The 24943-nt window shown below is 32.3% G+C and overlaps 1 protein-coding gene and 1 non-coding gene across 2 annotated transcripts in view; one reads left to right on the forward strand and one right to left on the reverse strand.

Annotated features, from left to right (window-relative positions):
* The window catches only part of LOC123666157 (fizzy-related protein homolog), a 48735-nt gene extending 26998 nt beyond the window's left edge, over positions 1-21737 (forward strand). Inside the window, exons 3-10 of the mRNA XM_045600366.1 lie at positions 9235-9345; positions 10548-10670; positions 15433-15567; positions 16355-16469; positions 17176-17297; positions 19708-19876; positions 20494-20603; positions 20891-21737. Of these exons, the coding sequence (XP_045456322.1) occupies positions 9235-9345; positions 10548-10670; positions 15433-15567; positions 16355-16469; positions 17176-17297; positions 19708-19876; positions 20494-20603; positions 20891-21067 (1062 nt within the window). The 3' untranslated portion in view covers positions 21068-21737. The remainder of the gene's footprint in view (positions 1-9234; positions 9346-10547; positions 10671-15432; positions 15568-16354; positions 16470-17175; positions 17298-19707; positions 19877-20493; positions 20604-20890) is intronic.
* Trnai-aau lies at positions 11227-11300 on the reverse strand. Its single transcript has one exon. It is a non-coding gene; the product is annotated as a tRNA-Ile (tRNA).
* Positions 21738-24943: the final 3206 nt, after the last annotated feature.

Raw genomic sequence — 24943 nt, forward strand, 5'->3', positions numbered from 1 at the left:
AATAAAAACAAATTAAATTGAGAAGTAATGAACTGCTTAGTAAAAATATTTTTGTAGTAAACGATAATGTATCGAAAAAAATACTTTAAAAGCTTGTAAAAAACGTATAAAAAATCTACGTACCTATATGATACAAAGTAACACAAAAAATGTGTTATTTGGTCTATAATATTAATGTGTAATGATAAGTAATTTTTATAATAATGTCGAGTATAATATTTATTAATAACTAGTTGTACCCTGCGCTTTCTGCTGCTTTCTTTTTGGTCGTATAAACTCAGAAACCTTTGTGGGTTCATACACAAAACTTTGCTGAAGATCATGGCATGATCAAATACTTAGTTTACGATTATATAAAGGACATACATACAAACATTCATTTTTATATAATTATATAAGTGACACGAAGACTTACCGTGTATAGTTTAGAGACTGGATACAAAGTTTTTTTATGAAGAAATTATAAGAATGCACCAGAGGGGATAAACAAGCATATAGGTAAATATGTAGTGTTTTTATTTGTATTAATAGAGTATTTTTATTGTTTATCTTAGAAAATGTTGAATCTATTCTATTTCGTAGTACTAAAATTTTTAGTATTTAAAATTTATTAATATTTGATTTTTAATATACTTTTGTAACGGTTACAAGAAAACACAATATTAAAGAGGTTGTCGATTACTAATTTTTTTCTTAGGTATGTAATAAATATTAATTAATTTTATCCCTCTTACGTTTATCATTATCGCACCTTATTTCGAGTCTTATTTTTCTTCTGCGAAAAAAGAAATAAAAACGAACGTTTAGTAATGTAACTAGTAAAAAAATACTACCTATTAAGAGCCCGTTTACAAGACTTTTTACCTCGTCAGTAAATATAGTAAGTTATTTAACTATAAAGTCGCCTATATACTTTAAAATGCTTACGTTAATTTCCACTGCGCTGTTGCTATATGAGCTATACGAACAATAATTGTTAGTTTCCTCTACGATTAACTACACGACTATATTTAGTATTATTTTTGTACGTTTCAATTTATGTACATTAGTGATTTGTCAGAAGTGTTGATTGCTGTTCACGACCTGACCAAGATTGCTCACGTACGCTGCTGACAACGTGTTGTTTTGTAAATAAAAAAATAGCAAAAAAAGCGGAGTATATCTTCTTTACTAAGGTGAGAGGTCGACTAATGCTTTCAGATGTATTAATTTAAAAACATATTATCGAAATTAATTATAAAACACATCAGCGCCTAGGTATTTGAGACGCCTGGTACAAAAAAAATGTGGGCGGTTACATCATTCGTTTATCCTCTTAATCTAAAACTACTGAACTGCGCTCAAAAGCAAACCTGTAATTAATTACTGTATTAAGCGTTATAGTATAGTATGTAGTCAAGAAATTTTTTCTATACTGAATTCCTTTTAAAAAGCTTCTGTAGCACAAATAGTCTATAATCATAATCTTTTAATTTAATTTTTAATATTGCCTTTTTTAATTCGTAACAGCTGTATAAGGCAACGTGTGTCATTCGCAAAAAAAAAAAAAACATCAAAAATATTCATGAGATTCTAGTTTTGTTCTATGGGCACCACCCACCGGATTATACGTGCATTGCGAATGAATACGAATTTCGGCGGTCATATAAAATGCAATGTCAGTGATTCAATTCCGATGGCGTCTACATATAAATTCTAATCGGTACTTTGTATGAATGTAAATTTTCGGCCACCGAAGAATTTTATATCGATGCATGCATTACAATTGTCAAAAATTTGCAGCATTAAATTTTCCTTTGTCGAATGGAACAATGAGACATTTTAACGTCTTCTTATCTTTATTACGTATTTTGTTATTAGTTTTTCCGATCATACACACGTCGTATATCACGTTTGTTTTCGTGCAGTTATTCATGGATTGATAAATTGTTTTTTTTTTTTTTTCGTCAACTCTTAATCTTGTGACTTCTATGTTTCGAAATAATTTATACTGATCGAAAAGCCATTCAAGACCGATGCAAAATAAAGGAACCGCAATAAAATTTTGACCTTCAAAATATCTTTATATCATCGTTAATTAAATTTACATTTTCGATTTTGAAGTGTGTCGTCTGATCACATTGCTATATCCTGTCAGTACCTATGTTAACTTACAAAGTGTGTAACCGTAATGTTTTTTCTTCAGCGTAACCAAGGTAGCGCTTAAGCTTTGAAAAAACTTGTATCACCACGTGCCTGCTTTTTGTTATGTCTCTCTACCTGACATATTATCTTGGCGGGGTAAAGCACCTCAGTTAAAAATAGAATATTTTAGCGATAAATCATGGATGTAGACCATTTTTATAATTATAAATAGTTTCAGAGTCAAGTAAATGAACTTGTTTGAAAATGTAAAACATAATCACTATAATGAGACAAAAGTATAGTGATGTAGAAAAAGAAAACTCATGCTATTATACGGAATCAATTAAGTGCGCCTACTTCGTTACCGTCTGCAATTATATTAAAGTGCTCACCGTCTTAGGTAATGTGCAGGCGCGACGAATTGACACGTCGCGGTTTATCCAATGCTTTTTGCTGCGGGACCTTGAACGGATAAAAGTCTAGACGCTTTGCAATTTACAAATTTTGTGCTTGCGCATTTCAATGATGCGTGCGATCCTAGGGTTCATTGGTCCGTTTGTATTAAAGTCGCCGGTGATTCGTTTTTATCACCGGTAAGAAGAGTTGGGATGTAGTCGTGATTAAAATTTTTAACGCACGAAATATACAGTGTGACGTATTTTTGCACTGATGCAAAAATTACGTAGAACGTGGTCCATGTTCGAATTGTTTTTTATATGTAAATTTTTAAATCCGTACAATTGGTCGATTTAAATTGATTTTAATTTAATATGTTCACGCTATTGCTAATTGATGGTCCGTATCCTACGGGAAAGGAATTTAATGTTCCCAGTGAAATTGATTTTAGACCTCGCAAAAAAGATAGCAATCTATAACTGCTACTTCTCACGTGATCGAATAATTTGTGTCTATAATTAAAGTTTATCAAAAATTTAATTTAAATGCAATTAGCGTATACTGTATAGCTGTTAAATGTAGTAATTATATAAATATCTTCATATACATATTAAATATTTAAATCTTTGCTTAAAAATATTTATAGTAACCGATAAAAACTTGTAAGTGATGTGCTGTAGCGATAATTCATATTTGTTCATCATATGAAGCGTCATGATTTTTAGTAAAGGCAACTCACGTAGCATGTTATAAAATTCATTCTAGACTTACGGTCATTGGCAGGGGATGAATTGTAACTTTTTGCAACGTTTGATTCTACAAATGCATTTTTTTCTTTCTATTCCTTATCAAGCTCCAAGTAATCGTTCTCTTTGTTGTTTTTTGAGAACATAGGCAAGCTGCTGTTGTTTTTACTATCTAGATCATGTCTTAGATTGTCTGGTAAAGCAGAGTCACGGTTTAAATCCATTGTCTAAGCTGCTTCTAATTTTCAAGATGTCTCTGACGATATTTAAGGTTAATTATATTGAAAAATATTTTTTGTTTGATATACATACACTGGTCTTTGTACTAAGCAAAGCAAAACCTCGTTGTCTTAATTTTTCGGTGTCATTTACTGACACGTAAGTGCCCCTTTATGGTTTTTTGCACTAAACAACGATGGAAAGTCCACTGGTCGACATTTACAAGTCACTAATCACCATGCAGATGTCCTGTGTTATCTGATACATAATGTTCTGTATTAACTAATACGACAATGTCGTTGACTGACATCGCACAACGGGGAGACCTATCGTACAATACAATATTTTATTCGTCGTTCTTTAGGTATTACGTTTAATCTGAACCTAAAGGCCTTTAATAATTTAGGTATCAGACTAGATGTTCGTTTGCTTCTATTGTCATACGGTTCTAAAAAAAGAAATGAAAAGCCGAATCAAAATCATATTTACTACCGCCCACACGTTTGTATCTTGCAATGTCTCGCTATTATATATTAGCTATATAATATGAATATAATATAAAATTTCGCACCAAAACGATTAGGCCGAGTTAAAATATTTCTAAATGTACGTACGTAGCTCCCGTATCATCAGCTATAGGTTTGGTCGTAAGTGGCCATGCGTGTCCGCTTAGTGGTTTTGTTTACAGAATCAACACCTACCGGTAAGCGAGGGAATTTCGCAAGAGGCATCTACTTGGCCTTAATTTTTTTTTTACTATGTACACAAATCATTGTTTGTAGAGGCTTTTGCGATCGAGGCCCGGTAGGGTTACGTTTATTTACACAGTTAAGTCAATTGAATCAGCGTATTGAGTTAAATCCACGACACCAATTTTAAATTAGTCGTACGTTTTGACTTACCGCAAAATTATACAAAATTTACCTCTACTTGATCCTTTTAGCAGTTGTCGTCATAATGATAGGTTTTGTTTGTGTGCGCAGATTCGTTGCGTCTGTTTTGCTATTAAAATGACACATTAATTCATCTTTAAATTTAGGATAAGTTCCGGGTTTGAATCGTTCTATGTTTGTATTATCTCCACATTATACCAACTGAAAGAGACCATGAATTTCCTTACAGTAGCTTATTTTAATATTGTTGGGCATCTAACGTGATCTGTTTACGGATCGGTCCAGGTCACAAAATCTACAATTCATTTATAGTACCAATCAATCTGTTATCTAAGATCTAGTCACTACATGGTATATTTCTAGCTTTTTATGCGTCTGCTGTCTGAGGTTAATAAACTTGGACTCTGATTGCTCATTCATCTTACATCATTGTGGTTTGCGTTATATTGAAATTTTTCTCTTACCTTTTTTTTAAGACGCTGTCATGTCATTAACGTAACATTGCAATTTGTACTTCTTAATTCGCTTAAATCGTTTTTTGTATTATTTTTCGAATAGACAATTTTATCTAATGTACTAAATTTGGCGTCGTCGATTTTTCGATTTTATTTATAGGCAATAAAAATTATACGTGTAAGTATTCAAGTTTTGTTTGCATTATATCCGTCTAAGTTTGATGACATTTCATAAAATGCTGTTTCTTTTTTTTAATCTGATCGCAGTATGTGATCATATTTTATTTAAATGTTCATGTCGATACTGTAAAGCATAAATTGATAATAAAATTTTATGATACTGTTTTTGTAAAAAAAAGAACTGAAATTTTATTTTCAATCAAATATGAATAGATAAAATTATTATTAGTTATGTTAATCCTAGGGCTAAAATATACTTACATTAGGTCGATGGCAATTGATTGTATATTGGTATGTATATCGTTTTGTAATCTATTGTCCCTTCATCTATTCCCTGTGAATATGACCATTGTGCATAAAGGAAATAGTCAATTGGGCGATCTATACATTGTCTACTACCGTAATACCACACAATGATGGCTACCGTCACGCCATTTCTGATTTATACGTTTAAATTATCTTATTATTTCTAAATTATCATGGCCACTTTGAAATCAAATTCAGGATGTTAGTTGTGTTGCCTTTTTCCTCGTAAATAGAAGCACTTGATAAATTGTCGGAGCTGTAAAACATGTAAGCGTCTTAGGTAAATGTGTGTTGTTTTTATAACTACATGACGTGACTTTAAATACGTATTAATGCTCCAAGCATTTCGACGGTAATTTTCTTTTATGCAAAAAAAATATAATTCGTCTAATCAAAATGGCATTAGTATTCCAAATTATCGAAGAGGTCAGCTATGTCGGTAATACTTTAAGCCGGCTTACGGCCGAACCCAATATTCAATCTATCTCTGGTTATGTCCTACTAGAGACAGAAATATCTATCTATCATTCATTTTACTGACCCAATAAACTTGTCGACGATAGGCAATCCTATCCTTCAAAGCTGTCTATCGACGAGAGGGAGGATAGCTTACCAGAGATAACAGTTCGTATGAAAATGACAGTGTAAGCGTCCCAATAATAATAGAGTTCTATCTGTCAGTAGCGTTGGTTATCTTTAGTAACAACAATATCCGATCTATAGTTTTCGGGGGATAACTAAGATTTATTAATTGAAAAAGTATTTTCTTTGTTTAAAATAAAATTAATTTCGAGTGAAAAATAATAACAGACTCAAGTTTAAGTAGCAGTTCAAGTGATATTGCTCTTTTGCAACAATTAATTGAATAAAAATAATAAGTTTCTTGTGAAATAATACTTACTTTACTCATCTTGTGAATAAAACAAAAAAATTGGTGAATGATTGTATAATTTGCAATGATTTGTATAATTTGAATTTTGATTTGTAAAAAAAAAAAATATACAAACGAAACGACGATTCAATAAAGCGTAATGGCGTCGTAGCGTGTTTTCGTGTCGTGTTAAAACGTTCCGTTACTAGATTTACCATGGATTACCTTATTAAAATAATATCATTTATTATAAATTAAAAAGTCTATGTAAAAATTAATTTGTCCATATTTTTATAAAACAAGATTACTTTAATATGAATAAAATTTGTATGACAAATTTAAATACTACAAAACATCTGTGTAACATAACTGAGGCCGTCTGTGACGCTGCGTATACTGGAATGTAAGGAAGAGCTCAGGTAGCCGGTCTATCTACAGCTAACTGGAGATAGTAGTCCCCTATGCGAATTATTGGGACAACTACAAAGGATAGATAGTTAGTTATTAGCAGTCGATGATAACTACCTATCTCTATCTTTAGATTGAATATTGGGTTCGGCCGTTAGTCGTCCGCTGCCTAAATATCTATCTATACAAATGATATTTTTAATGGTTTTGAAAAATTTTCGTCGTGCTGCATTTAATGACCTATATATCAACGGATTTCGTTGAAACAAATCACCGTATCCAATTAAAGGTTTAATTTCACGTATCTAACGAGATGAAATCTGCGCGAGTCGTAAAACTTTGAATAAGCACAAAAAAATTCATAAACATTGTCATCCTAAAGCCCATCTCTGCATTTGTTATCCACGTGAATCTTTGCTGACGGAACTGTTTGAGCATTTTTAAAACCAGTTGCAATTTCCCACAGGCAATTTTGGCTTACATAACATAATGATATGCATTCGTTTTCGACCACATACCAAGGCCAGTGTGTCGATGACCACTCGGGGGCGGGGCGTTTACTAAGTCAATATCTCCTTAAGTGGCAGTTGTAAATTAATCATCATGCACACAATGCACTTTCAATCTTATACCGTTACCGCTTCATTCATAGTTTATTGGAATACTATTGGATCTTACAAATCACATGTAATTTAGTTTGAAATAATCATATAATTTATACTTTGGACGGTATAACGGTTAAGGATGCGATATCTGTAGTACTACGTGTAAAATCGCTTTCTTTATCAACAATATTTATTGTAAGCGTGCTCAAGTCGCATGTTTTCGTGTCAGCGTCTCATGTTTTCGTTTGAAGTGGGTGTCACAACCCAGTTATATTTCCATTTGAATCGCATTAATGTGTATGCAAAGTCGACGGGACGTGTCCTTTTCACATATAATGCTTTGAACGGACTCTGTTACCCGCACACTTCCAATATTTACACCCACGCAATTTAATTTTATACAACTTTCAAAGTATTATTCACTCGAAATAATACACATTGTAATAGCATCCTACGTTAAATCCCACGAAATTGTTGATGTTTTATGAAGCATCTAGATTGTTCGGGAGGTATAATAAAACGGGTTCACGGTCGTCATTATTACCGTGAGTTTACGCGAAATGTGCACTTTTTGCATTAAATAACTTTGAATTATTATGTCTGTTCAAGCTAGATTTCACATTACATTTTCAGAGTTCTAACTTAAGCGTGTAATTTATGTTCTCGCATTGTCTTGTTACTTTGCTAAAAAAACTAGATGGACTAGGAATTTCTAAAGCTATCTAGCAACAGAACTATATATTACTATTAAAATCGATCGAAAGAAAATCAATAGGAGTTGGGATGATTAATTGAAAGCTTCTTGTAAAAAAAATCGCTGACAAATCGAGACGCTATCAAACATACGGAGTTTAATTTCGTTACGTTTGTTTTTTCAGTAGATTTTGTTTTTATCACGATTCGCACAAAAGGCAACGGGTAGCCGAACCTTTCAAGGACTTGCGTTTCGCTTCAGGAGGTTTCTAGACAATGCCCCGATATGGGCCTCTAGAATTTCTTTAACAACCACTGTTTACGTATTATCGTTAGTCGGTAATGGTGCTATTACGTAATCACACAATGATACACTTAACTTCTTGAGTTCTGATTTCATAAATAATGAAGATCGTACTGATGTTTTTGTATTTTTTGTTAATACATTTAAACCACGTCTCACTAGCGCAGCGTTGAAATTAGTTGATTCAATTTGTCAGACGTTTTTGTTTCTACACTGTTGTCTGTTTCTCAACGTGAGCATTTGTTTTTTTTTATTACCTGTTAGCCTAATGAGTGCAACATCATTTGTAACTTTAGCACCACTTCTAACGCCAGGTTTTCAATCTTAGATTGTTTTTTGTATGCCATTACCAATCTCGGAATCTCAGCGGTTGCTTGTTGGTAGTTGCGAACTTAATTTAGACAAAAATCTAAGATTGTTATTCCGGTCATCGTATCTCAATGCGTTTATCCAAATCTATAATGAGAATGTCAAGATACCACTTACAATTTAGTATTTTCAATACAAGCGATAAACGTTATTTTTATTATTTTTTTGTCTGCCTGCACGTTTATTGGCGCTGATTAGAAAGATATTCGCTAAGTAGTTAAAGACTTCGTTTAAATTTAATTAATTTCCTCGTCCATTTATTTTAATGCCTTTCAAGTTGTCGAATTTTGATTGAATTGCAAACAGCGTCTCACGCTTCGTATCGTTTTGATATTTTAGTTTCGATCCTTCTACTTTATATGTAAATAGTATAAAGTTGGGTGAATTCGTTTAGAGGACTGTGCGGTAAATGTCTGATAAAAAACGATACGATTTTTAAGTATTAAATCCAGGTGAGTCCATTTTGTCATGTTTATTGAACGTTATTTCATTTAAGACATTTACTCGTTCTCTTGCATTTTATGGAAACAAAGTTGATAGGATGTTAAGTTTGCATACGAATACGTGCGGTTTTATGGTTTTAGTATTTAAGGGTCAATTAAAAAGCGTTATTTATGCTGTGTCTTGTTGACAGTCAGATTTATTTGTGACGTTACTTGTTTCAGGAGAATATCGATCCTTCACCGTACAGCCTATCGCCGGTTTCAGCGAAATCACAAAAACTTTTGCGATCACCACGAAAAGCGACGAGAAAAATCTCGAGGATACCTTTTAAGGTAATCTAAATATTTATTAACACTATACTAGCTATATTCAACGTATTATAAAACTGGCGTCCTTTCGATTAGGGTCATATAAACCATGGAAGCATACCATAGCCGAATATATAAGTTAAAAAAAGCTCTAGTAAGTACAGCTCATTACTACGTAACAAGAACGAAGACATGGTTAAATTGGCTATAAATAACCGACTAAACTGTAAAATTCAAGTAAATCGGTCATTAACACGGTACTAACGTACAATTGACGATATTTTTTTATAATAATATATTTATAATTAATTTTATCATTAAAAAAAAAAAAAAAACGTTAGGGCAAGTAAGTTACATATTTAGCTTATAATATCGATTCTTATATCACAGTTAAATGGATGGACGCCAGTTTAATAACACCTTGTATGTTATAATTGTATACTATTTAGTAAAATACTTTCTAAGGTGATGTTTAACTGGTTCCTGATTTAGTTTATCTCGGAAATAAGCTACTCAAACGGTTTACCTGCAGGATGTATAAAATAGGCCTATTTCACCACAACTAACAAATTACAACTTTTGGATTCGAAGGTTTGTGAAAAAGAATAATCTGACAGATCAAGTATAGTTTGGTGGGGAAAAAGAAAAATTCTATACGAATATATAAAATTTGAGTGTTTGTTTGGAATATTAAATTAACCGCTTTTACTCAATGCATATGGATGTATACACGGTACATATACCAAAATAACATTTTTTACAATTTTTGTCTATCTGTTTGTCTGTCTGTCTGTCTATATATCTGCCTATCTGTTTGTTCCGGCTAATCTCTGAAACGGCTTGACCGATTTTGACTGACTTTTGGGACTTTTAACTGGCAGATAGCTGATGTAATAAGGAGTAACTTAGGCTACTTTTATTTTAGAAATCTATTTATTTTATAACTCTGCGAACTGAACAATAACTTTTTTGTTAAATTCTACGCGGACTAAGTCCCGAGCACAGCTAGTATTATAAACTTATCTGTTACCGTTATATGTCACAATTTATTATAATTGAAGTAGTATTAGAATATCGTCATTACAATTTTTAGTTATAAATAGTTTAACGAATCCATGAGTATGCACAGATAATCTAACTGGTTTCATATGGCTACCTACTAACCCTATAACAAGTTACAATAACGACAGCGTCAACCCATCATCAAATTATATTTACAATTGTAGGTCCTCGACGCGCCCGAGTTACAAGACGACTTCTACCTGAACCTGGTCGACTGGTCCGCACAGAACGTACTGAGCGTTGGGCTCGGGAGTTGCGTTTACTTGTGGAGCGCTTGTACTAGCCAGGTACGTTTCGTTCACTCTTATCGCTCGTTCTTACGTTCACCGAACGAGATTGTAATTTATCATTCGATAAACAAACGTACAAACATAACTAGCCCTTTGGCGCAGTTTGCTGTGACCCTACATTTTGCACTCAGACGCGAAGAAGGATCCAAACCCACAATAATATGGATAGAAAGCAGGGTTACTGGAAACTGCATCATCGGGCTTATTATTTTTGTACGTTATATACGATTAATAAACAATTAAATTGATTAATGTGAACCCGTCGTCCAGCCACAGAAATGCACTAAAATGTATAAATAACAGTCAATATCAAGTCATCAAAACTTGAAAAGTAACAAAATAAAAATATTTTATCATATAATCTAAATATAATCAGTAAATAATATCAGAATAGCATCCGTCGTATTAGTAACAAAACGGAAATCTCGCCGCCGCAAAAAAAAAAAATACACTGAAATTGATTTAATACCCACAATATTATGTTTTTATGCAAAAGAACAGATCAAATGCAAATAAATGTTTTTATACCTAACATGCAATCAAAAAAAGTCATTGGCCCATGAGGGGATCGAACCCGCGACCTTCGCGTTATTAGCACGACGCTCTAACCAACTGAGCTAATGGGCCGTTGGCATTATCGTCGAAATTTACTATTATGTACAGCTACATTATATTTTATATGACGTAAGTTACGTTCGTAAATTGATAAACCTGTTGTCACTCTAATAATAAATATCGTCTAGTATGCACTGAAGTTATACGAGTATAGACATGTAGGTAGACGGATTACGAGTCGCGAAGACGTGATAAAAATATTAACAAGAGTGAGTGGGTCGTGCGCATGCGCGGACGTTGTTTATTTAGAACTCATTACCTGTACGAAAGTCGAGTGCATTGCTTTTTTTTCATTTTCGTTCGTTTTTTAAATTTGAAATTTAAAAGTTCTAAAAAATAATGACGTAGGAAAATAGGTCGATAGTATTTATTGAAAAAACTAACGTTATTGTTTAAGTTTTTATTATTGTAACCTCTATTAATTAACTACTCGGCTGTCTAACGGAAACAATTTTTTTTTATTAAACTTATTTAAAATTCGATATTTAAAAATGGTTAATGTCAATAGAGTTGAAGTACGTACCTTTTACATATATTTAGGGTTTTTCTTATTTTTCATACATGAATAAACTAACCTACAAACAAAATCCTTATATTAATAATTATTTCTCCCCAGGATACTGGCTGATTAGAAATAATGACACGCTTTTTTGCCTTTTTTTTGTTCATTTGTCAATGAACCCTAAAAACTAGATTTTCGTCCGTTGCATTACCGGTGCAGGTTATTGTATTATCCAGACGGTTTTTTTTTTGTCTACAAAACCAGTATCAGTGATTGGTCGTATACGCTAATTAAATAATTACACCAATAAATGTATTTGATCTTTATGAATTTCTAAATATACGAGTTAAACTTGATTTCTCTGACATTTTTATTGAACACGTGTTTTTGAAAATTATTAGAAAAATAGAAAAAAGTATAACTAAAATCTTTTATGTGTAATTGCTATCTCAAATGCCTCTTTTATGTACCGCTATGAAGATTGTATTTAATTTGTTTTGTTTTATTTTTATTACTGCAATGACTTATATTTGGCATTCAGCCTGTAACATCCCACTGCTGGGCATAGGCCTCTTTTTCCATGTAGGAGAAGAATTGGAGCTTAGTCCACCATGCTGCTCCACTGCGGGTTGGGGGATATGTTCCCCTACTATGAATAATGATCGCTGTTAGGTGTAAATAATAAAAACCGAGACCAATGACTTAAAGTGCTCTCGGAGGCACGGTGGAATCTGGATTCACCCACAAAGACAGACATCCAAATCAGAAAGAAATATATTTGTACAAAATACACATATCCATCCTGAGCGGGAGTCTCACCCGCAAACCGTCGGTCTTTTAGGCGACTACTCGCAGCACTACACCAGAGCGGTTGTTTTTATGACTTATATAGATAAACCGATAACCGATACTTAAAAAATGTAATTCAATAATATTTGATGATATGATATGTATGTCAGTATAGGAGAGAAATTCGTTTCAGTTAAGTATGGTGGTGAAATATTTAATCAATGTAGTATGATTTATTCAGTTTAAATTTTAATTAGAATTTTGTTTGACTCAGAGTTTCTACTTTATCTTTTTTATAAAAAAAATTTAGTAGAATTTTGTCTAGTTTCTACTCTCTGTCAAATGTTTGATAAGGTCTGGTCTAATCCTCTAAATATCAGTTAATCTAAAGATTTTTTTAAGTTTACAAAGTGACGAAATATCACAAAATATATATCAACATTTGTCTTTTTGTAAGTCGTTGAAAATAATAAACGGCTGTTTATTAATAAAACAATGAAAGAAAAAAGTTTAAACAGTATTCTTCAGAGCCTACACGGTAGCCGAGACGGTTTTGTGGGCGTTACGTATCACTGCGGGGGTAGACGAGTTCTAGATCGGCTGAGTACAAGGCCGATGACCACGTTTTAATAATAATTCGTACGTGCCCTGATAACAGCATGACTCTTAAAGTTCCCATTCATCATCATACAGACTAGATAACTGAATTAGGTCTAGGTAATTGTGAATGTGTTTGATTTGATTAAACTGTTATAGTTTTTAGTGAATAAAACAAAAATCCTTTTAAAATAATTATAATGTTTTGAATAATAATAGTAGTTTTCAGATACAACTTAAATTAATCCATTTCTCATCATGTGTTTTATTTCTCTTTCGTATATGTTTCTTTCTCTCTCTAACTCTTGTAATTAAAACCGAGCTGGTCGCATGCGATAGTTGTATCATGAATAAGTACCTTTATACAATGCATCTAAGACCCAGACGACGAAAGAAAAAGAAAAAACTAGTTCGATTAATAAGACCGACATGAAAAGTCTGACGAATATTAATTAAAATATAACTATAAAGATATTTCAGATAACGTAATTTTTTGATAATTTCTACGAATTTGATCTTTTGATTAATTTTTTTTTGCACGATTCGAGTTGATTTTATATTATTTATGCTGTTTTAATGACTTTTATTATGCGATTCATGACTTATGATTTTGGTTGGTTTTTTTTTGTATTATAAAATTGAAGCTAGATTGATTTGTTAATAAAAAACGAAGCCAAGTGTTAGTTTTATTGACCGCTTGCAAAAAGTAACGAAAAAATTCATTGTATGATTAAATTTATTTTCTAGAGAACTATTGTGTATTATTCATATTCATATGTATGTATAGGTGTACTCGTATACTATCCAATATCATAGTCATATTTTTTTTTAAGTGATATATCCACAGGCTTATTATGCCCGTGCTTTTGTTATTCCATATATATAGGTATATCTTTTTTTTTATTAACATGCATCGGTATAATCACCGCAACTCTAGAATCCTAGAAGCCTTAATAACTAGTCTTAAAATTTCTAAAACTCAACGCGAGTCCACTGATCAAGACTATTCTACATATTGCTTTTTTATATTTTTATATAGTAATTATTTTTATTATATTTACACTTATTTGCTAACTACAATATATGTACACTTATTTGCTACTTACAATGTACACTTAACCTATGTTATTGTTAGTAGTTAGGTACTTTTTTTTTGTGTGCTTAGATATCGTTTTTATCCATTTAACTTCCATTTTATATGACTAATCCTATCTTATTAGGTACATATATAAAGCCTTATCATTACAATTACATTATACTATACCTATACTATTACATTTAATTTTATTATTTATATTACATACATTACATTTTGATCTATGCACAATTTATAATTACAATACAATGATGTCTTCACATCATTACATTTTCCAACATTTTGAGCACATTCTCAATGACGGCAGCATCTCTATGGTGTGAATGGCCATCTTGAGACTATGCTCAAGGATTTTCTTGTCCGTCGTCTCCGCTGCCCTCGCCACAAAGCGACCAATTGCGTCGTCACGGTCGTCGGTGTAATAGACACAGGTGTTGGTGTGTCTAGTCACCGCGACTACAGCGTGTGAAACGCTGTCGTGGATCTTGAGCCTCCTTGTATTTGTCTGGAGGACGATGATCATAGTCATATTCGAATTATAACAATCGAAATGATTTCTCGATTCTCAATGTCTTTATCGTTGCATTTACAAAAGATCTTTTTGATTCTGAATGCTGGTGCTTGTCATGTCGTTTCCATTTTAAATTTTCTTAGATCTGACAAGTCGTTTTTGAGTTAACCCTAGTAATAAGTACTTATCTATGTAAATTGATATAGATTTTTTTTTGTTTATGAACAAATAATTATCTTACTCCCTTTGATTAAACTACGTACACACTTCAGCCTATCACAGTCCACTGCTGGACATATGCCTCCACAAGTTCGCGCCAAAAATGCGTGAACTCATGTGTGTTGCCCATAGCACCACCACACTGGGTAGGCGGGTTGGTGACCGCAGGGCTGGCTTTGTCGCAACGAAAACGCTGCTGCCCGTCTTCGGTCTGTGTATTTCAAAGCCAGCGGTTGGATGGTTGTCCCGCCATCTGTCGGCTTATTAAGTTCCGAGGTGGTAGTGGAATTGTGTTATCCCTTAGTCGCCTCTTACGACACCCACGGGAAGAGAGAGGGTGGCTATATTCTTAATGCCGTAACCACACAGCACACTATGAAACTATGTTATTTGATGGAAAATATATGTTCAACTGTATATTTATTTCTAGGTGACGCGACTATGCGATTTATCGTCAGAGGGTAACGCGGTGACTTCAGTGGCGTGGAGTGAAAGAGGTCACCTGGTTGCTGTGGGAACACAGAAAGGACACATTAGTGTGTGGGACGTCGCTGTTAATAAAGAGGTAAGGTATTGACGACTGTACGCTATCAGTCATCTGTTTTTCCTTTCATTCTTAGATACAGTTATCTAACTAGTTCAGATACAGGTGCACTTTAATCAATACATATAAATAAAAATGTAACGGGTCGCCGTTTGTACATTTAAGATATATGAGAAAAAATATTATGGGGACCTTTATCAACGCAACAAGCACCAAAAACAAAGATTGTCAGAATTTTTGTCTGTTTGTGCACGCTAATCTCAGAAACGGCGTATCCGATTTAGATGTGGTTTTTATTAATATATTGTGGCAAACTTAGCTTAACATTTAGTGTTTGTTTCATGTCAATCGGTAGCTAAGAATCACGTTGAACATGTAAAGTCACTATTCCACGCGGATGATGTCGCGAGCATAAATAGTTGTAAATCCATTTCTTTATACCACCTTAATTGTAAAAGCGTGAACTGTACATTTATTTTTTTACCAATAAAATACTTTACTATTCTTTAATTCTTACTCGTGTCAGGTATCCCCACCGTGTCACGTACTGCACGCAGAACTGTCAGTCCCCGTTGTTATATATACATAGATATATTTTATATGTATTATGAAGGATTGACGTAGTGGTCACAGATAACATTACTTACACACGGCTTATTTATTGTGCTAGACTGTACAGATATTTGTCTTGGTATAGTTGTATATGTATGGACCCAGAACGGAGAACACAATTCTCATTCTACTAAGAGTCGTTGAATTCGAGGATTTTACTAATTTATGTGAATATTAATATGATAATGTTCCTCAGGTAACGAAACTGCAAGGACATATAGCCCGTGTCGGGGCTCTGGCGTGGAACGGAGACATACTGAGTTCCGGATCAAGGGATAGACATATACGGCAAAGGGACACTAGGACGCCGCGTAAGTTTTCTATATATATTTTACAGTATTTTTGTAAAAATTGGTTTGTGATCGATCGTTTGAAAACGAAAAATAATATGGCTAATGATCTATAGTATCACAAACACACGGCTAAAATCGACTGAATCACCATACCTACCAAAATGTAAAAATTCAATTGAAATGAACACGTCATGTGTTTTATCAGAACATAGAAATCCCCAAAATTTCTTAGTTTTTGTGAATTTTATTAGATTTTTTTCTTTGTGTACCAATTATAAACAAACTTTTCTGTAGATACCTACATAAAATTATAGTTTCTACCTGACCATTTGTAAATGGTTTCATAAATTCTAAATAAAGTAACATACATTTTTTATATTAAAAAAAAAAAAAACGAGTTTATCACAAAAATTCTGTAATTATTTTATACTAAATTACTGTTTTTTGTCGACTGTAATTATCTTAACACTTATGCATCTGCCAAATGTTTTTTTTTTTATTTAGTAATATAAACTTTTTACTCATTTTAAATATTACGATGTAAATATAACATGAAGAATACATATGAATTATTAAAACATTAATATCTTTAATGTTTAACAAATACTGAGCTGTGCGAAAAAAAATTACATGTTGTTACATAAAGAGCTAAAGTAACGTTTAATTTCATCAAATGTTATAGAATTTTTCACTTGTAAATAAATGTAATGAATATTTTTTTTAGCGTTGCAATCGTCTCGAGTTCTACAAGGGCATAGGCAAGAAGTATGTGGATTAAAATGGTCGCCGGATGGCCAGTCGCTAGCGTCGGGCGGCAACGACAATAAACTCTTCGTGTGGTCTATGGTATGTTTTAAATTTTTAATAGGCACATTTTTTTTTTCATTTTTGTGGAGGTCCTATATACAGTTATTGTGCCAGTCATTTAGTCGCAAAAAAAGAACGTTATGTACATTAATGTTATATGAAATGAAAGGGAAGTGCGGAGTTAGGTATCTAACTCTCGGATTTTATTAATTACAAACTTGAACTGCGGCTTTATTCGTGATTATGCGTTTTAACTTTCATACCCTTAAGGGAACTTAATTTATTTCCAAAAAGTATCGAATGTCATGACAAATTTAGTTAAAATTCATCTGTAGTTTCAGCGTAGTGTACGATAAAAATAAACAAACATATAGACAGTTTATTTGGCGTCAATAACAATTATGGAGAGCCATCCAAACTTTTTTAAATACTTCAGTTACGTTCCTTTAGATATCATTCGATCTGTTTCGTTCGCCGGATTGTCATCAATGTTATATTCATTTTAATAAAATAATATAATAAAACCATAATAGTCTAGTATTTGTTAATTTAGTCTAGATTCTATCTCGTTATTTATTCATAACAATTATAAAAGCGGAAATGATAAAACATTTGTTTTCTTGCGGAAACAATTAAGTATTTTTTATCGACTTTGATTTTTAAATTCTATTATGATTTTTATTTTAAAATAAGTAGTTAGTATATGAAATACTAACTTGATAGTAATTAATTATGATATTATTAACTTATAATATTATGTTAGGACAAAGCGTGTGAAATAAAGTTTGTGGTAAATTGTGTTATTAGATAACTTTGTGGTATTTGTTTTTATCGTGACCTTGTTTCCTGAAGACTAGTAAAGAGTTAGTTATTTTAATATTATACGTACAAGTAGCAATAATATTTTTGTATTTATTTTCAGTCATGTATCAGTAATTACTAACCGTAAATACGAATTCTGCTAATGAAATTTTAATTTTGTCTTTTTGTAAAAAAAAAAAACGATTATTCAGTTTTTATAAATGTCACTAGTTTTTCGTATCCAGTACGAAATTCGGTACTTATTACGGAATTCTTGTTAAATTAAATACAAAAAAATTCGATAAAAGTCGCTACCTCGAAATTGCAGAATAATTTTTGTTTGGTTCGGTCAATTAAAAATTAAATTAACGATAAAAATATGCACTTAAAATGCTTACGAGTTTTTGTGCTCATGAAGAGTACTTTTTTGCACTAATCTTTGCGGCGTGCGTTTTTAATAATTAGTTTTGTTTTTTTGGAGGATATTTTTATAGCTCTTTACTTAAATTTATTTTTATAAATCATGTCTGAGTTATTTTTCAACTCTACTTGACAACTGGAATTAATTTAATAACTTTAAGAGAGTCCATGCCTACCCGGTTTCGCAGATCTTTACAATATCACAATGACAGATTGTTGATCGATAAATTCATAATGGTTGCTTTTACTAGTACTGGTATACTAATATTTTAATTACGTCATAATGGTGATGATTTTCAGATAGCGTGCTGAAATTTGTAGACAAAAAATGTGTATGATAAGTAATAAGTCACTTATCGGCTATAATAACATAATAGAAGTGTGATTTTTAATAATTATTTCACCACTAAAAACTTACATTATTCAAAAATAATATAGGCTATATTAGATTACGGTTCGGCTTATAGGAGCAGAAATATTACTGTAATGAAAACATTGCCTATTTTTGAACAATTTTTAATATGTAATATAAGTCGTTATGAAACTGTCTAGAAAATATCTGGTTATCTTACTCACCACAGTAACCCAACACTAACAGTTTAAAAAGTGCCGTTTCGAGTTTGTTATAAGTATATCATTATTATTTTTTTATTTCATTTATAAACAATTGTAATTCCCCTAGTTATATGCCGTGATTTGGGTGTTTGTGCTTGCATATTGTATGTTTCTGCACCCTGAAAATCCTAGTGGGGGTCGAGTGTAAGGCTTGTTTTTTTATTAGACTAAGTTGACAAACAAGTTTGTGGCTAACCTGATGGTAAGCGATTACTGTAGCCTATAGACACCTGCAATACTAGCAGCATCACAGTGGCGTGGCCGACCCTACCCCCTGACCCTCCCCAGGAGCTCATCACCTTACTCGCTACATTAACACTGAACAGTGGTATTTAGCTGTGATTTCTTGCGAGGTTGAAGTACTTTCCCAGACGGGTTGCTCTAAATTTTTATCAGAATATATTCTGCGGTGTCTTGTCTCAATAGCTGTGCCCTAACTCAATAAATAAGCTTTAATGTCTTATGATACCTTATCCAGGTGGCTTGTTCCAGGTTTTGAACAGGATATATAGGGATATATATATCTATCGTTTATATAGTGTGAGGCGTTTTTTCTTTTCCGGTACCTTTTCCTGAGATGATATATATTATATATGTCTATTATAAATTCCAGCACTCGACGTCGCCGGTGCAGACGTACTCGTCGCACGTGGCGGCGGTGAAGGCGATCGCGTGGTCGCCGCACCAGCACGGCCTGCTGGCGTCGGGCGGCGGCACGGCCGACCGCTGCATCCGCTTCTGGAACACGCTCACGTCGCAGCCGATGCAGTGCGTCGACACCGGTGAGTCGGGCTCTGACAACTGTGACGGGGGGGGGGGGGGGGTAGACTATTGTCGTGCTCTGATGAATGACACTGGTGAGTCGGGCTCTGACTATACTGTGGCGGGGGGGGGGATCCTTAGACTATTGTCGTGCTCTGATGAATGACACTGGTGAGTCGGGCTCTGACTTAACTGTGGCGGGAGGGGGGATCCTTAGACTATTGTCGTGCTCTGATGAATGACACTGGTGAGTCGGGCTCTAACTTAACTGTGGCGGGAGGGGGGGGGGATCCTTAGACTACTGTCGTGCTCTGATCAAAGGCAGTAATCGTTTTTCATTGCTTTTGACACATTTTAATTTTATCATTTCGCTTATTTTATGATATCAAGTGTAAAAATCATTTAACCTAATTTGATATTTTTTCACTTTTCTGCATTTTATGCACTAGTAGAGTAGTTAGTGAAGTCTAATTTTGATAAAACCTACTCAAACAGCTTATAAATTTATGGATGTGTATAGTGTAATAACTTTCAAGTGTTATCCACTATCCTTTTTATGTTATGTTTTTTTTTTTGTCGTTTATTATGTTGCCGTAGCATTTTGTATTACTATTAATGTAAAATAAATTTGTTACAGGTTCACAAGTGTGCAATTTGGCGTGGTCGAAACATTCCAGCGAGCTGGTGTCAACTCATGGCTACTCGCAGAACCAGATTTTGGTTTGGAAATACCCGTCTCTTACTCAGGTAGGAATCTCATTCTCTTCTTACCCCACATTACATATACACTTAACAGTACAGGAAAAAGTTTTTACAATCTATACTTGTTTAGTTTTTGTCAAACTGAGTGGCTTAATTTTTAGACTTTTATTTGATGTTAGTTATCTTTTCTTCCTTAAGTTTTTATTTTAAAAAAATTGTCTTAATTTTGGAGATGAACTATCATAAAAGGCACACGAGTAATCTACGCAAATAAAGTTAAATGTAGTAATGCTGATTTAAAATTATCACGTAATGAAAATCTTTTTTTACAGGTGGCCAAACTCACCGGTCATTCGTACAGAGTCCTATACTTGGCTCTGTCGCCTGACGGAGAGGCTATAGTCACAGGGGCTGGAGACGAAACTTTAAGATTCTGGAATGTTTTCTCGAAAACTCCGTCGCACAAAGAAAATAAAAGCGTCCTGAACCTGTACACGGCATTGAGATAAATTGTTGCCAGCTCAAAAAGTGATTTAAAAGTTTCTATATGCCAACACGTGACTGTGATGCAGTGTCAAAAAGTGACTAAGTTTTTAGATTTTTCGTTTCGACTTTTGTGTTGATCATGGATGTGATTTTTGATTTGGTGTGTATGGCTATGCAGGCAACTTGTAGTTGCCGTGTTGATTGCGAACTCTTAGATGTATTTATATTTTTTTTCCTTTGGGAATATATATTTTTGTTTTTGTATAGTGTTAACAATATTTAAAAATGCATGAATTTACTACGAGTGATACGTCGAGAGAACATATTTTCGTCGACCTATAAACATAGTCATATTATATTGGTACATAACACACTACATAATCAAGCTAATAATTACGTGATTTCGTTTTTGTAAAACTGTACATTGGTTTGTCTATTTAATATACATATTGTATATCTGTTTCTTAATCATTTATAATCGGCTGTGTTTATATTTGTATGTGATTATGGTGACTATACTATAATTCTATATTTTTTCCAAAACAAATGCAATTTTTTGAATAAAAATATCGAACAAAGTATACTTAATTTTCATCACTATAATAAAGCTTAAAAGGCAATGGATTATTGAAGATTATAATTAAACTAGTCAAAAAAAATTCAATCAGATTTTATATAGTTTATAAGTTGATAGAAATAAAAAAATTAGGTAGTGTTAAGTGAAAAAACAGAAAGAAAATTAAATATTAGTTTTCAAATACATACGATTGTAAACACAGCCTGAATGTGTTTATATAAATTATGTTTGTTATATTTTCTTTATAATTAGCTGTCACTACACTTGCAGATTTTAAAAATATAAAATATTGTATAATCTACGCATACAAATATTTTCTAATGATTTTATTTTTGAGTCAATTTCTGGGATTGTAGTAACAGCTACGAATTTAGATGCCTGTACTTATTTATGTAAATATTACTTTGACTAACTTGTATTATGAATTTTTTTGGACTCATTTTTGATGTTGCTTAGCATAGTTTATAGAATTTTCTTTGAACTTTTTCGAAACCTTAAAATTTCTTGTGTATATATCTGCTTAAAACTTATTATAATAAATAATTACCACCTGTAAAGATATAACAATTTTAAGTTAGGTATTATCGAATTATAATATATAGATAGCATTTTTCGAATGTTCTATTCTGTATACATAAAAAGATTCACTATTTATGTTGACAGGTATAGGTATTTAAAAATTTTCAATTTCCTTGCCTTTATAATAATAACACTCGGTCTTGAGTAGTACATTTGAATTGGCATTTAATAATTGTTCATAAATTCTGCTACAAGCAAGGAGATTGAATTAGTTAATAAAATAACGGCTAATTAAAAAAAAAAAAATAATAATTTAGAGGTACCTCTAATGATCTCATAATCAACTATTATATGGCAACCTTTGTTTAGTGTTTATTTCATTTTGAAGAGTACTATTAACTTGTTAAATTTTATTTATTTTTCAATTATTTATTTAGTAAAAAAAAAAAATCTTTAGTGGACAGATGTGAAATATTAAATGAGCTTAATAAAGATAGAATTGTTTAGACGCAAAACTATACAGCATGGCGTCTTAGCGTTTAGCGTTTTTACTTCTAAGCACGCTGTTAATTATTTCCCATCGAAAATTGTGAAAAATTATTATAGTAGAAATCAGCTAGTTATAAGTTAATAAAAGTGATTTGTATTTTGCTCGGGACGTGACTCGTTTTATTCAGCTTGTCTCTTTCTGATTTACTTTGGCTGAAAGAGGGAAATACCGAAGCGCTCCCGCTTCGAGCAAAATTTATATTTTTTCGAGGTACCCTCTAAATATAAGGTGGTTGAAATTTTACTTATATTAGATGTTTAACATATTAAAAATTGTGCAATGTAGGTATATTTGTGTGGTAGCATTTTCGTTTTCTGTTTGCTTGATACTATCTGCCTATTATAGTAGGGCTTTTAATTTATTATTTAAAGAAAAAAATAAATAAATAGGATTACTATTCATATATTATATTATTTTAGTATTATTTTGAACCGTTTCTATCATATATATTTTAGTAAATGGATAGTAAAAAACATGTTATTTTCCAAGGCAATGTCATGTTTAAAAATATCGTTATATATTGTTATGAATCAGTTTCCCCATTTTGTATAACATAATTTGGAACTGTTTTTTGATGTAAAACTATTGATTTGACTAAAATTAGTTTTGTGTAGTTGTAACGAATAATGGAATACTTTAATAAGTTGTCTCAAACAGAAATAGAAAATGCTTATTAGGTAATAACAATGATACGAACTACACCAAATATTAACGATTCGCGCTCGTTTAACCTAAAATTCTTAGAAATTGTGTGTTACACATGTATCTGTTTTTTTCTAAATTTAGTGTCTAACACTACTAGGGGTCATTTACCAACAATTGGGCAAACAAGTTTATTTGCTTTGACTAATATATTTTTGTGAGATCTGAACCTGAATAATTCTGTTTTTTCACGTTAATTCTCGTCTTTTCTTAGTCCCTGGTTTTCAAAAAAATTTAATATTTTTCAAAGCGATTAACTTGACCCAATATTTAGTTTTTAAGTGTCGTAATTTGGACCTAACTGAAACCTAACTTAGTACGTAGTATTTTTTTTATTCCTAGTTACATACACATTATATACATAGTCTAAATACCATTTAAAATGTCTAAATATAAACAGATGTAGCTTGAACGCTTAACGTATGTTATTTTGCACTGATTAATCATAATAATCAATATTTTAAGATAGTTAGGTCCATTATAATTAAAGTAAAAGAAATATTTATGAATAGAGAAAGATATAATATATTAAATGCACCTATGTAAAACAGACTGATATTGTTCACACGTTGTAAGTGTTCATGTAACTTGTATTGTAGAATAGAATATTAAAATGTGTGATTTACGAATTGTAGTTTCATTTTATTTTGGTAAGAATAAATTTGGAAAAGTTTTTCCTGTACTATTTACCTACTTGTTAAGGATCTGAACTAAAAATTTGTTAAAAATCTTTTGAAATAATATAATTTGTATATACTTGTAAACCTGCGTCGATTTGGCGGCAATCTGTGAGGGGCGGCGCAAGCCGAGCATACGTACTAGGGATGTGAAAAATTTATCGACTTTGACCAGAATGTATAACAATAATTGTGTTTGCTCGCAAACGAAAAAAAAAAACCGACTTCAATTACATCGACGAGTAAGTCACGTAACTACGCGTTATCAAAGATTACTCAAAAAGTAGTTGTCAGATCTCAATAAAATTTATATCTGACCACGTGACAAACTTCAGCTTTCGATTAAATTAAAAATTATTAAAATCGGTACACTCAGTAAAAAGTTATTGCGGATTATCAAGAGTTTCCCTCGATTTCTCTGGGATCCCATCATCAGATCCTGGTTTCCTTATCATGGTACTAAACTAGAGATATCTTCTTTCCAACAAAAAAAGAATTATCAAAATCGTTACATCCAGTAGAAAGTTATGCGGTATAATACAACGTAGGTCGACGAAAAAAGCGTCAAGTAAAAACGCATTATTAGATATAACTCGAAAAGTGGTTGTTAGATCTCAAATAAATTTAAATGGGACCAATTTACACACACCACCTTTCGATAAAAAAAAAAAATTGTCGAAATCGGTCCACACGGTCAAAAGTTCTGATGTAACATACATAAAAAAATACAGTCGAATTGAGAACCTCCTCCTTTTTTAGAAGTCGGTTAAAAAGTCAGTGATAATATATTCCGGATATCCATCTAAAAGAAAAGGTTAGTCGAAAAATTTCACCGAAAATAATTGATTATTAACACATCCCTATTACATACGCT

This window comes from Melitaea cinxia, chromosome 2, assembly GCF_905220565.1.
Source record: "Melitaea cinxia chromosome 2, ilMelCinx1.1, whole genome shotgun sequence".
In the NCBI taxonomy this organism is placed as follows: Eukaryota; Metazoa; Arthropoda; class Insecta; order Lepidoptera; family Nymphalidae; genus Melitaea; species Melitaea cinxia.